We start from the raw sequence: 14,951 nt of genomic DNA, 5'->3' as shown, positions 1-14,951 counted from the left end.
TTTTATTGCATCCAAAGCCTTTCTGTGTTATTATTTCAACATCTTATGATGACTACTAATCAGTTTTGACTTCTAAAATGACTGTCTGTTCGGCTCATTTGTTGCGTTGAATGGGTGACCGAATACTCATGTCGGCACAGTTTAGACTCAAATGCTAAGCTATGACACAAATTCCCAATAAATGTAGCCAAGATGTATCAGTTATCTACAGGAAACTTGGTCTATTCGAAAAGTTAGGAGAAAATATCATATAACAAACACCACCAACATGGCAAGGATATTGTGAAGGTGGATAATAAACTGCTTTTGTAGTGGTTTTGTGGTTGTGATGTCAACAGTTTGCTTGTTTGGGGACTCGAGAATAAAGCGTTTCGATTCGACATTTCCTCATTCCTCATGATTCTATTGTCATCTAAATATTTCATATTCTATCCTTTTAGGTAAAGGACAATGTCAGGCCAAAGTGCAGGTCATCTAGCTTCATCAGGTTTGCCTGAACTGACCTGTGATGGCCTAGCATCATTTCTTCTGGCAGTTATGCTTAAACTTCAAGCCAGTGCAAGAAAAGCGTAGCAAAATAAGTGCTTTAATATTTTGCATGGTGATTATTTGCACCCAAAGCATTTATGACCAACTGAAAGTTCGACTTTATTTGCATCAATTAATTTTCCCGCCTTATTTTTTGCACACTCACATATGGCTTTGAAACTGTTGGTGTGATTCGGCAGCACTGCACTAAAGTACTTGCTTTAAAATGGGGTAGCAATCAACGATTATGCTCTGATGAGTAAGGTGGAGAAGCCCTCTGCTCGGCAAAGTTACTATTACTGATCGAGTACATAGAAATGGCTGATTTTAATGGCGTTTTAGTGGTGCGACGTGCAGTGTTGGACGTGTCTCATGCCTCCTGTAAAACACTAATTGACATCTGAAATTTGGCACATTGCAAACAATAGCTAACCATTTGAACCAAACGGTTCAGTAGAGCAAAATTAGTATATTTTACACTGTTTGATTAAGTTGGTCTTTAGTTTTGGTCAACCTTTATAAAACGGATGTAATCGTATGCCGTAGAATTTTATTGAAAGACTTGGACAGGTTTGCGAGTGAGTTATAGCGAAAATCAAGATTTTCGGCACAGACAGGTTCATTCCAATGAAAAGTATGTTTGATTTTCAAAAAGTAAATTACATTCTACTTGCAGCCCCTTTCTCACAGTAGAATTTTGCGCTTATTTAGGAGAGTAGGTCTCTAAAATGCCTATTTGTCTTGGACCCCAGAGAGGTAAATATTCGGGTGATAAATCTGTGAATTGTGTAGTATATCATCCAAGAAGTACCAAAGTTGCCTATCTGATTTAACTCCCTTATTGATATTCCTAATGCTGGAAAAGATTACAGCTCCCAATTTGACTCCAGATGCCGTACTCCTGTTAGAACTCGTGAATCCGGTGGTACTAGGTAGTAGTACCGATTCATGATTAGCCATTAGGTTAAGAATAAAAATAGCACTCGGTTGCCCACAGCGGAAACTATGGGAAATATGTACAAATAAATTGAAGCTGTTTTGTAATTCCCGTTAAGGACTGGTTTGAAAAATGAACTGATTAAGCAATTACTTCCCTAAAATTACGCTCCGGTGGATTAAAACTGGACTCGTATCAGACGCCTCCTTGACTTTTTTAATCATTTCTCTGCTGGAAGGCATGAAATGTTTCGCATCTATTTATTCATTTGTTTGTCAATTTTCCCTTTATCCAGCATATTGCTGCAATGCAATATTTAAGCTGTTATCCCTTCCACCACCAGAATCAGACTATTGGGTACAGAAGACTGGCTGGAGGAGGACATCTTACATTGCGTGATAGAGGTATTATACAAATGACTAAAGTTTTATGGGGAGTCGGTGTTTGTCTCCACCTCAGGAACAGGTGACGCCTGCTCAGCCACGTAAATGGCGTGTTGGCTCGCCACCCAAGTGGTTTACCCAGACAAACACGTATAGCGGTAATATGCAGCTAAACCATACAAAGAACAGTTATTTACTTTCAATGATTTATTCGCGCATTCCACAATATCAATAGTACAGTCAGTTTCTATTCATTACCTGTTAATTTTTGACTATTGGACACAGGAAACTTCACAATATTAAAAAACAGCATAAAATTATCTGCACAACTTTCTCATCTGCCATTTCTCAATTCCTATATTTGCGAAATTTGACTAAAAATCACTTTGTGTACTTTAGCTCCATCGTGAGCTGGAAAACGAAACTAATCCACAAAGCTTCAATCTGAGTATCAAAGAAGCCTGCAGCTGATCCAAGACGTCTCTTGATAGCCATAGTATAGAACGTCGGTCTACGTGCTCCGCTATTGCTGCACTCTCAAGGATATTACATTTATAACCTAGTAAAGAATGACTTTTCCTTCGTTCGACAAACAGAAGAAGGTGGAAATAAAATTATGTGATCTGCTGCCTTGACGATAAACTGAGGGCTGAAAGAAGCATAAAAGCATTGATCGAGGATGGGAAATATTTTGAAGACATAGATAATAATAAACAATCGAAGTTGTCATTGAGCTGTTAACCCTATCGTTTTTAACGAAGATTTAGAAGTTATGAAGAAATATGGATGTGTTTAGAGTCAATTAACTTTGACCTTGGTGAGAAATAATTAAAATATGCGCACTTTATGGTGGATCCTTTGGACCGCTAAAGGCTCCTTATTTTATCTAGTGATGTAAAAATAAACACGTTGTAATCCCGTTTCAATGAGAGCACGCTTTCTATGGGCCATGGAATGTGAGGGGCACGGCTTAGAACTTCAGAAAGTATAAACTCAATCAAGGGACTGAAACTGAACTGAGAAATCGCCAAATGCATATTTTGTTAGTTAATAGGTCATTTTGATGTCATTGTTAAAGCCTATTTAGTAGGCTGCAAAATCGCTTAGAAACCGTCACATGTAAGGCAGTACATGCTGTGCCTTTTAATTGAAATCCCTAACTCCATAATTTTCATGCAGCCATCTGAACCATTTGCACGATCTTTTTTTGAATACACGGCTCATTTTTTCGCTGCCGCCGAGCGCAACAACAATAAAATCTGCAAAGTGATTCCACAGGGCAGCCAATGAGTCAAAGCGCCGTTAATAAGGCGTTAACATAGAAAAAACGGCAAAGGTCGTATCAAAATTGCTTAGCTTTCATTTTCGTATCCCCTAACTAATCAATGAGGTAGATGTCTGCAAAGCTTGTTAGCTGGCTACACTGGCGAGACTACTAAATCGAAGCTTTAAATTCCATCTCTTTAGACAGATCAGTGTGTTTTGCATGGACTTCTGAAAGCAGATGTTAATAATTAATGGGAAATCGACGTTTACTTAATGCATAACATTTGCCTAAGAAGGACATCAAATTTTATTTTACCTGGACAAGTTGACAATGAATTAGCTTCAGTCGCCTGAGGCAACTTTAATTGCTGCTTTCTGAGCAGTCTCCTTGAGTACGTTCCCGTCTGTCATATCCGAATGCTAACATGAATGTCGTATCAAAATCCCAATTGTACCTTGGAGCTCATTGTTAGATAAACAATATCGTTTACAGGCAATTTTACTACCTCTATGAATGAGCACATAATCCACACGAAGTGCATGGAAAGATGAAGACATATCAGATGTAGCAATAGCTTCTTAAGTGTTTAGTTCATTGTATACGTAGTGTTCAAGCCTCTAAAGTTTTTTTGACAATGAAATTAATACACTAGCATAGTACTGATGCACTTTTAGACCTCCGATCCTTGGCTTGTGGAAACCGTGGATCATTGTGGAGGGTATAATTAACATTTGCTTTATTCTTTCATCCTCGCTATTGTTTTGGTACCCTATAACTACTTAGTTAATTCCTGTGCTGTTTGAATGCATGAGCTTCTAATTCTTTGTCTTGTTATGTTTCGTTCTAATAATTCCTGTAGTTTTGTGGCCATTCTAACGGGTTTATCCTATAAACTATCATAAGTAGGCACTCAGTAGACCAGCTGTTACTAATCAAAGAGAAGGTCTGCACTCTAATTTATATTCTTGTCACTTTTATAACTGCTTGTATTCTTGATTGCAACTTGTCAGTAGATACTATCCGAACAGTTCATGAGCTCTCTGTGCCATGAATTTGTCATCAGCCACGGTGTCTTAAAAAGATCTGAAACTTCTGTAATACATAATTGGCATATGTTTGTTATTAAATTGCAGTTATTTTCAATAAACCAATCCAAAATGGCAAGGCAATCATTGTTACCGCTGTTCTCACCGCCACATCCCCTTACTGTTCTTGTGGTGGCGATATTGCTTCCATAAATAAGCTACCAGTTTCCAACGCTGAGGTCACGGCTCTTAAATTAACTGAAAAAATAGTCTTTATTCCGGCATTAAGCAAATTCTGTTGGCTTACGCTCGGCGAAATACTTCTCGTTGAAAATATCCTCTACGAGTGCTCGCAGTATGAAATGGAAGTAACGTTTTATGGAATTCAGTCCCTTTTCCAACATTAATTTCTCCCACTTGTATACTAGGATGGAAATACTTCAAGCTCGTCTACTGTCCTTTCATCTAAAGCCCAACTACCGTTAAGAATGTTTAACTTAATCGAGCAGATAACAAAGCATTCCTGTTATTCAATATTGTGTGCATCTAAATATTTAACTTAGTAAAATCTACACGGGATCAAGAAACGATAAGCTGAAGTAAGTTTAACTAGGGCTTGGAAAATCTGCACTAGTTCATTGTACCTAAGATCCTTTTTCTATTAGATTTTTCCCTTCAAATAAATTCAGATTCGAAGAACTTTGGGCTAGAAGTTTACTTCATCTTCATCTTAAGTTTGCACATTGATCTGAATTTTCCCGACCATACCCTACCTTCATGCTGAAAACATGCGCTTTGACGAGTAGTTAAATAATTTAGGAGTTAAAAAGCCATCGTGACTTCTTTCTCTTCCCCTAAAGGCAAAATCAAGCTCGGATTATCATTGGCTAATTGGCTGCCATTTTTGGATTCTGATTGGTTGTTTCTTCTAAGTGGACTCGACCAACGCTGAAGAAACTTGCCACAGAATTGCATTAGCCTGAAGAGTGTCACTAAATTTACTGCAAGAATGTTTTCGGAAACATCTGCCACTCGTGAAGAATCACCACCCTGCAGAGAAGCGATTGTAGGTAAGTACTGCTAGCTACCATTAGCAATACCCTCTGTTATGGTGTTGGCATGCGCTCAAATGCATGGTTGACGGTCCTGTATTTTAAGTCTTTATAATAGGATCTCCTTTGCTAAAAGTTAGCTTAAGTCATGGGAAGTTACACTGCAATAAAAATTTATGAAGCTGCGTTTGAGCTTAGCCTGAACGTTGACTCAGAGGAAGAATCTCAACAAGAACGAAGCATTGTAGCAACTACTTACTAGTTTTGTGCGCGATGTCAGTGTTTTGGGCACTCTACTTGCTGATCATTGATGAGGTGGTACCCTTGGCTAATGAGGCACACAAGACATACTGGTACAAATGGAAATTGTACGAGAGGTGAGCAAATTTTAATGAGTTCAGGGACTGGCTATTGGTGAATTTGGATTCTGCGGAATTTAGGACCACATTTTCGATATATTTTGCGCAAAAACAATTAGATGTTTAGTTCTAACGTCTGGATTTATTTAGTGTTTCATGTATCTGCATCAAAGTATTTTAAACTTAACATTTCGGTAATCTCTTGTGCATCAGCAGATTAGGTATGTTGAAAGCTACTAAGAAAGTGGGAGGTCAGCATTACTATTGCAATGCTGGAAGACCTACGGGAAAATTTGGATCAGCCAGTGTGGCACAAAGTGTGGCAACGTAAGTACGGGTGTATGTTTCTTGATTAAAAAATCAGAAAGTTGTGCATGACATTAACTTGATCTGAAACTCGGATAAATGGCATAAAAGTGAGTTATAAGCTGTCCAGTGGATGCCGGTAACTTGGTCTACTCCAGAATAACCTTGCATATCTACTGCGCGGGAACGCTCTTCAAAATTCACTGTCAGTTGAAATATATATCTTTGCATCAAATACCATCACTTGAGGGGCGGTTTGAGGAGATCTGCGAGAAAGTTGTTGGCTTCTAGGCATTGCTTGATTTACCTACCTGATTGACACTTCGAAATGTCTAAAATCTCACTTATTTTAACCACGATCGAGGCTTTTATTTACGACGATAGCGCAAACTAATTCAACAGATTTGCCTAAGCTATTGATGTGGTCTAACGTAATCCACTTTTTCCTGGCAGGACTCATTTTCAATCCGCCTCTATTGCCGGCAGGAGATTGTGTGAATTAATGTGAACGAAATAATACTCACACAGCAAGCACATTCGGCAACTTTATTCACTCTTAAAAGGCCTAATTTTGGAAATTGAATGTCTTTTGAGTCAGTTGACCGTAAGCTTGAGGCCATGCTTTAGCAAATCAACAATTAAAGCGGAGACCAAAGCGACAACATGGGATTTTCCCTGCAGTTAGTGTTCACGCGATGCATCATCATCTTCAACGATTAGTCATAAAGCACAGGCTCAGAAGATATAAATTTTTACTTTAAAATGTGGCTCTGGAGGAAACGCCATACCTTGCACTGTCTTAAGAATATTTGTGAAATTTAATCTTATATAACATGTCTATGCATAAAGTAGTATTTTTGACTTTTATTAAACCGGTACGAGTCGATTGCTACAATGAGCCCATTAGTTAGAGGTTGTACCATTCTCCAAAACATTGTAATAGCATAAAATAATAAGCAGAATGAGCGAACCATGTACCAATGTCTCGTTCGGTTAAACTCAATTTCTGGAAATAGATTACGTCAATATTTCTATTTGCAACGTTCTTATTTACCACCCCTTCTTGTGTTATTTTGCCGTTAATATGAGCCACTCATGATCCTTTTCCAGTTTAGTCATATATTTGTGATCCTCTTTACTGACTCCTTTACTCATAAATTCAGCTTTAGCTTTTCTTCTTACGCACCCACGTACTCTCTTACAGACCGAATAACAGCAACAGCACTTCCCCTTTAGTGCCTCCGAGGTTACTGAATTGCATTACACTTTGTGAAAATAAATTCCCAATTTGATGTTTAATTTTGTAGGACCTACATCCTCCAAAGCAGTGCCTCTAGTAATCTGTGGTCCTTCTGGATCAGGAAAAAGTAGCATAATTGAAAGACTTCTCCTGAGGAATCCAGATATATTTCAAGTCTGCATCTCCCGTAAGTCTCATTCATAGGTCAGTCCTAAGATGTACAAATTATGGTTCAACGTATATTTGCAGTGCACCATAAAATCCTTAAGCTTATCATTTAAAACCCATTTCCCTCAAAATTACCCAATTTCCCCGTTGAAATGTCCACTCAAACTACTTTTCATGACACCTATTACACGGTATGGATTGAGTAGCCATTGATAAACAGGTAGTTTTTTATGACAGAAAGCTTATGAAGACATGGTGACATTGTCACCCAAATCTTCAGGTGTATCCTTCATTTAGGCTTGTAACAAGAAGGCCCGTACGTCAGTCCCTCATTGATAACGGCCCAAAACATGCGTAGTCATCAAATGTAACCAAATTTAAAAGTTAACTACTCCTTGCTAAATGTTTGTTTTAGACACCACTCGTCAAAGAAGACCCTATGAGATAGATGGGAAAGGTATGCTTCATATTTACTTCGAAACAACAAAAAGGGGAAAAATAGGAAGTTTGCTAATTATAAGTAATAGGAAATCGTAAAATTATTCTTCAGTCGGGCAGCGCCACAGTTATTGTTTTTCAAAGCTCTAAACTCCAAGTTGCCAAGTAACGGTAACAGTGAAATATCATAATTTAGAAGTGCAAATGTCTGCACTTAATCAACACGTCTTTGGTTGTCAATTCACCTGTCTTGAAGCACGGATGAAGGTACATTACTGAAAAGACTCACCTGTCATGATGTTCACCCCTCCTATCAACCGCTTAAATAAATCTTGGGCGGATTTTAGAGGAAAAAGTGGGCAAATCCCTCTCGCGTGACATTTAGAATCATTGCTGGGAGAGGTGTCCAAGCCTTATTTGGTATCCCATTACTAATTATTACGAACGGTTAGGAAGCAGAACTCCAAGATACACTTTTTCTTAACATAAGAATAGCAGGCTAAGAAGTGTCGAGTTTCTGTGTTTTAGACTACATTTTCGTTACTAAAGATGAGTTTCAAGCGGCTATAAAAAGGAATGAATTTGTTGAGTACGCGGTATTTTCGGGAAACTATTATGGTACAAGGTAAGCCCGATTTGTGGCATTAGTAGCTGTTGTTGTTGTTGCGCACTAAAGTGGAGCGCATTAAAGCTCTCAAATTCCATTAAACAACTTATAACCTACCAAGGAGAAGTTTTTACCAAACGGAAAATGCTTTGAACAGAACTTTTAAAATAAATCCTAGGAAGGGTTGTTGTTGCCGTCGTTTTGTCCTCCATAGAGCGGAAACGCGAGAAATTGAACGCACTTAGGGCAAAACCAGCGTTTAATGAGTCAGCTCAGCCCTGCCAAATATTTGCACCCATTGAAGGAAATGTTAACTGTTTATAAAAGCCGCAAACTTAAGGGGAGATTTCACCTCCCAGCTGCAAATAATCTTGGTCCTAGAAAAATACACAGTTTGCATTTCCAAGCTCAAGTTCCCATGTTTTTTTGTTTTTACACTATTTCTAAAAAACCTCAATAAAATAATCAACTTTTCCTTATAATTTAGTTTCTTCAAACCAGTATTTTCCCCATTCCTATATTATTAAATGTGAACCGTATCTTCACGATCCTCCGTTAAATTGGTTTTTAAGGTAAAGAGGTGCGGTTATTTTCCTCTTTCTTTTGCTTTGGAAAGTAAAAAAGTGAAACTCCCGCACGCACACTTTCATCACCACACGGAGAAGTTCTCCGTATAAAACGTTGAATGTAAATGTACGTTCTGTCACGAAAGCAGCATGCTGAAGTGAACTTGAAAACCTTTGTTATGAACCTTCCTAAAGCCAGAGATAGGTAGTATGGAACAGCTAACATAAGTTGATGTGTAGGTGCTCAATAAATTCTTGGAAAGATTTCATTTAGCAATAAAACAATTATGGGATAAAAACGTTACGGTGTGACCCGACTATCACAAAGTTGCACTTTTGTATTATAGGCAAACGCAGCACATCTGCTTGATTCAGGTGACTGAATCGTAAATAGGTAGCTATATTCATGCCATACTGAGCTTGGTTGATTAGGGAATTTGTGAGAGTAGTGAATGACTTTATGTTTATGCGTGAGGCACTAGTACGATGGCATTTTATGATTAAATAGGAAAGCCTTTTTCTCTGTGCCGCATACAACTGACGCTGAACTATGATAAGCTATAATGAGAGCTGCTTTAAGGCTTGCTTTCAAACAAATTAACTATCAACCACCTTTGGCCGTTAATTGCAGTTCCTTTGCAAGCACATTTCGGATACTATAATTATGAAGTTATAATATATTTTGGTCAGAAGTCGTTATGGCCTAGAAAGCTGTGATTATATATTAATTCAGCCCGAAAGAGATCTTCAGTAGGAAATGTTTAAATGCCAGCTGTTGGAGTACTTCATTTAACCCGTAAGATTAAGGCCTGTCGATCCCCAAACTCAGCAATGGGATCAGGAAATTACTTTAAAGGTGAGACGTGATCCTTAAAATGATGTACCTCAACATAGTGCAGAAGAATATTTGCCTGGAATTTTGTATAAATTATACCAGTGCACTTATTTGGTGAACTAAGCCTCCAAATAAAAATTGCATTGGGCAATATCCATGTCGTTTAGTAGAAACTCAGTCACCGTCAGTCTGCTTCTGCCTCTCTACTGGTTGTGCTCGTCGGCACTACTTTCATCGTGTGCTCTAACAGACCTGGCGTTCCAACCGAACCTGTTTTTCAACATTTGACTATGGTCATATCTGCTTCTATACGCATGTGCCAGTTTACCCGTCACATACAAGCTATGAGGGTCACATTCCAACAAAAACGACTTACTTTAATAGATAATGATTCGCGGAAAATTAAAGTCCTCAAATGTCAATATTAATAAAGAAAAATTAGGTACTATCTTACGGGCGCCTTTGTCACCTCAGTTTAATACATTTTGAATGTAATAAAACTGTTCCCGGTTTTTAATTCTCCTCTTCCGTCCAAGAACAAAAGCCAACCAAGTATCTGATTTCCTTTCCTTAATGGGTGACATGCATTGGTGGTGGCATAAATGTGCCCAAAGTGAAAATATTGATATTGTAGCCTAAATTCTTCATTAATCAAGTAAACTAAATTGGCTGGTACGTTTTCTTGTCTTCGGTTTAATATGTAGAATTTGAATAGGGGGTTAAAGGCATGGTTTTCGAATTCTACCTCAGAAATTCCCATCCAGTGAATTCCCCGCCATCCAATCGAAAGTCAAACTCCTCTTGTGGCTGTCTGCAGCATTGTCAGCAATAAATATTCATCAATTTTTTGACACGTTCTAAATTTTTGGGAAAATTTTAGGTGATTTTTGTGTTTACTTCACGTAAAGTAGAAGTTAAGACCGACTCTAGTGAGTGCATATTTCTAATACGTACTTAATTTATTATTCATAGCTGAGCAAATCAGCCAAGCTATAAATTGTGTTTGCATCCGCAAATAAATATCGAAGGAAAGTTTATTGGCCCTTCTGAAATGCATCCAACCAAGACGGTAATGCGGAATTAGAGCTTAGGTGGTTAATGTATGGTTTGGGTGAAATTGGTACTAAAAATTCCCTTGGCTGGACTTATTTGGCCTTATTTTACGGTGAAAACTTATATAATTTGTATTTACTAAGATAGCAATAATTAAAATATATATAAAGCGGCGGATATTGCCCTCCACGATATTTGCTTTGGCATAACAATAGGTAAGTAATGGGGAAAAATGCAAGTATCTCTTTAACAATGAAGAGAGTACACAGGGGATAAAGCAGCTTGTGCATCTTTTCTATAGCAAAATACAAATGGAGAAAGTCATTCAAGCGGGCAAAGTTTGCATTTTCGAGTTGGATACACAGGGTGTGGAGCAGATAAGGAAAACGGAGATTCACCCCATTTACGTTTTCATCCGACCAAGGAACTACGCAGTTCTTGTAAGGTTTTAGGAAGGAATTTTAGTGAAAATCAAGCACTTATTACTTCATGAGTTCAAATGTAATTAATAAGGCCTTTGGGAGTCTGCCTGCTTTCCAGGGTGTTTTACAATTGAGTTTAATAAGTATTAATCAAACCCAACTGACCAAATGCAGCCATCAACACCTTCTTCTTCCCTTTACTCAGTCACCTGCAGTGAAATTCCGGTAGTTTCCCTCTATCGCAGAAAGTATTCTTTTTATGAATCTTTCCACTCGAGTTTGTCAGCAGTCTTACCATAACTTGGTAGCTATTTCGCCAAAATATTAGCTTTGCTTTTATACGCTAAAAGAGGCACACGTTGAATGCGTGAAAGATGAAGTGTAGCACTTTGTTTTACTTGCTGATCAGAGTTATACAGAAGATAATGGCAAGTATTTTGTGCATTCAGGAGAAGAGACTTCGTACGCATTCGGTTGAGTCGGAGGAGCACATTTTACAGCGGCTGGCAATAGCACATCATGAGATGCAGTACGGTAAGTAGCTAGCCGTTAAAACGTACTTGGAAGACAACCACCAGAATAAGTCTGTTGTCTTTTCAAGCTCTTGATGAGGAAATATTTAAAAAGGTTGTCACAAATGAAGACCTCGATGCTGCAGTTAGAGAAATTGAATCACTTCTTCAACAGGTTAGTGTGATTGGGTTTATGTTTTCTTTTTCATTAAATTGCTTCCTCAAGGTAAGAAAATTTAAACTTTAATCCTTTTTGCCTTTTGCTAGGCTTTTTAAGAGTGCGTAGACCAGGAAGCCCCGAAAGGATGCTTGAGATGATGAGTAATAATCATGCTGTCAACGCAGGAAAATTCCTTCTTTTAGGCATGCACTTGCATGTAAACGAAAATGGTTACAAGCCTAGTAGCACCGCGAATAGAGGAATGTCGACATCTCAAGCATGCGTGGATGTATTTTAGGTGTGGCATTCCTAGGCTGCCTAGGTTTAAGAGAAACTCGAACTGAGGTGCAGCGCTTTGAGAGGTTATTAAAGAGAGGTGAATAAATTGTAGAGGTTCACTTTGACTACATCAGTATTGACTCGTGCATGCAGTTTTAGTTTTTCTTTGAGATGCTAATGAGAGAGCCAATATTTACCTATCCCGACGCTTTATTAAATTTTACTGGAGGACATTGAGGTTTGCCTAGATTCACCCAGTCAGTACTATGAGCAGAACTCTGCATAATATAACAAACAAAATTTTTACTCTTTAATAGCACTTCAGGCTGTGGGGAGAGCTACTTCTCCTCAAGCGGCATGTTTAAGTACGGTTTAATGTCGGTGATGACTTCCCTGTATAAAGTGGCACTTGGGTATAAGACTTTCTATTGTGATGAAATCACTTATGGTGTTTAGTCAATTTTTTCTGGATTAAAGCTTGCATAAAATCGAAGGATATAAATTTTTTATTGTTTTTGGTCTCCTATCCATCTAATGAATGAGCCAGCTATCAAGTCACTCATAAAAAGAAGTTTAAAATACAACTACAGAATCTGGTAAGATAAGCCTGGTGAATACTAAATGGAAATGATAATTGCATGCTAGGCATTTAAGCACTACGCTGTGTAGAGCGTTGAAAGATCCAACCATTAGTAGAAACGGAAAGGGGCGTCGGTTAATCGTACCCTTTGCTGAGAGTTTCGCATCAACAGACAGTTGCGCTGTCTTTTACATCTTGGTCAACGGGCAATTATTTGCATAGCAGGAAGGCATGGACTTTGTTTTGCCATTTGAAATGAAGCCGTTAATTCGTGATTTGAAGAACGCGATTAACACCATAAAAAATGAATGAATACGTATTTTGCAAGTATTTTCTTGTCGCTCCCTTTATATCCTTCCTGGCAGTTGAAAAAACGTCTTTATTTTTTGTTGTCATGATGGCATAATTTACCTTCAATATTTACTAATAATAAATGGCTTACAAAATGTACAGGAGTATTTGCCCAATTTTGACTTAAAATTATTCTCAGAAACTAGTTTTAGTGCCTTTATAGACGTCAGCTTTGATTTTAAGCTTTTATTTTTTTTAATCAAACTTAGCCATCAAGCGTTTTTTAGTATTTCCACTCGAGTAAAGTAACTGTAAAATGTTGCAATAAAATCGGTAAGGTTTCCAGCTGTAAATGTGTCAAGTGAACTAAGTGCAACATCTTTAGATTCTTTTATTTTTGCCTTTGAGACTGCAAGACATTTATTTAACTAACTCATGACTGATTTAAAATTAATTTCTACATTTTAGGATGAACGCCTCCAGCATATTTTCAGTGATCCATGAAAAGAAAACAAATAGGTTGTAGAAACCATGGGTTCAACTCTATTCATGTGTTGTAAATAGTACAATATGTTCTCAATCACATTTGTTTCTCTTCCAATCTGGATAACCCATTATTGCATCTTTGCCAAATGGTGGGTATTCTTTGGAAAGTCGAAGGAGACACTTCATCCAGGTTTACTCCAACATATACGTAAATACGGTGTTTTGCATGCGGTGATATAATGTTATAGGAGCCCTAAAAGGCTTGTCTCCTAGATGGACGGAGTATAGAGTACGCCCCGTGTAACAGTTGCTGCTGCAGCTCGATTGGGTAACATTTCAGGAATGCTCACGCAGTGTGAAACTAGAATACTCACCTCCCAGCATTATTTTTAACTTCAGCTGACTAAAAGCAGAGATAGAAATAACTATAGGACAATTAAATCAAATTCACTATATGTGTTGTCGTGATTCACTTGATCGGTGTCACGAAGAAGTCCATTTTCATACCGCAGGATTGTCATAAACCATGCAAACTTAGTCAATCAATATTCTTTTCTCCCAAAAACCAGTGTAAAAACTCTACAGTAGGAACGAAGAAGTATGAAACTCGTTTTTTATGAGTTTTCCATGCACTAGGCTGATTTGCAATATTGCATGCCATTACGGCTCCACTGGGATTATGTGACATGCATTTCCTATCACTACACTGCATTCGCAAATTCACAGGTCCAGTAAAACAAATCTTTTTAAATGATTTCGACCACGCTGAAGAGTTAAATGCTTTGCTTCCCCTTCATATGCTGGATCGGCCACATGAAGGGGCACAATATCAACATGTTACCGCGTAAATATTTGTGGAACTTTTTTTGAGGTTTTACCCAATGTACCTTAGTTTACCTTCCCTCAGTTCCTTTTCATTACACTCTAGAAATGAAAAGTTAGCCTTGGCAGAAATTTGGGGATTAAGGTACATCACCAAATATTGCTGTTTTCTTTCAAGTTGACAAGTGGAGCGAGAAAACTAAATTGTATTGGTGTGTCACATGTTCATGGTCATTTTAATCGCTCCTTAAGATTATCAAAACCAAATGCAAAAGCAGTAAAGGTGTTTGAAAACTGCTGCAAGACTACTCATTACCGATTTACTGATAAAGCTGAGAAAAAGTAGCACCGACAAGGCAAAAAAACACTTATAAATGCATATCAAGCATTTTGTAGGAATGACTAGACATGGAAAGGAAATCTCCATTCCTGTGGTATTTTTTGACCATTTTCTAAAGAGACTACCAATAAAATTGTTGCTTGGATGGCTCCATTATCAATTTTTGTAGTTTTCTAATTTCACCATAAACCTCGAAACTATGTCTCCTGCATGCTTTTACTTCATAACTCATACCATATAGTATAATGGAGAACAGAAGGGTGTGAACTTTAATTCAAATGCCGTGAGTAATGCC

At 37.9% G+C, this 14,951-nt stretch overlaps 2 protein-coding genes across 2 annotated transcripts; both read left to right on the top strand. All coding sequences in view use genetic code 11, as the record gives it.

Moving 5' to 3' along the window:
* Positions 1-1,381: 1,381 nt before the first annotated feature.
* Positions 1,382-2,319, top strand: EGR_02948 (hypothetical protein; the record flags this gene model as incomplete). The annotated part of the gene is made up of 2 exons (XM_024492197.1): positions 1,382-1,453; positions 2,248-2,319. 2 exons carry the CDS (start codon positions 1,382-1,384, stop codon positions 2,317-2,319), a joined length of 144 nt encoding a protein of 47 aa, XP_024353392.1.
* A 2,830-nt stretch (positions 2,320-5,149) lies between these two features.
* On the top strand, positions 5,150-13,512 carry EGR_02947 (Guanylate kinase; the record flags this gene model as incomplete). The annotated part of the gene is made up of 8 exons (XM_024492196.1): positions 5,150-5,210; positions 7,165-7,284; positions 7,681-7,722; positions 8,232-8,328; positions 11,066-11,204; positions 11,636-11,720; positions 11,788-11,873; positions 13,477-13,512. 8 exons carry the CDS (start codon positions 5,150-5,152, stop codon positions 13,510-13,512), a joined length of 666 nt encoding a protein of 221 aa, XP_024353391.1.
* Positions 13,513-14,951: the final 1,439 nt, after the last annotated feature.

The sequence above is a fragment of the Echinococcus granulosus genome, assembly GCF_000524195.1.
Source record: "Echinococcus granulosus chromosome Unknown EG_S00014, whole genome shotgun sequence".
NCBI lineage: Eukaryota > Metazoa > Platyhelminthes > Cestoda > Cyclophyllidea > Taeniidae > Echinococcus > Echinococcus granulosus.
The sequence above is the reverse complement of the archived record's forward strand: the minus strand, read 5'-3'. Positions and strand labels throughout refer to the sequence as shown.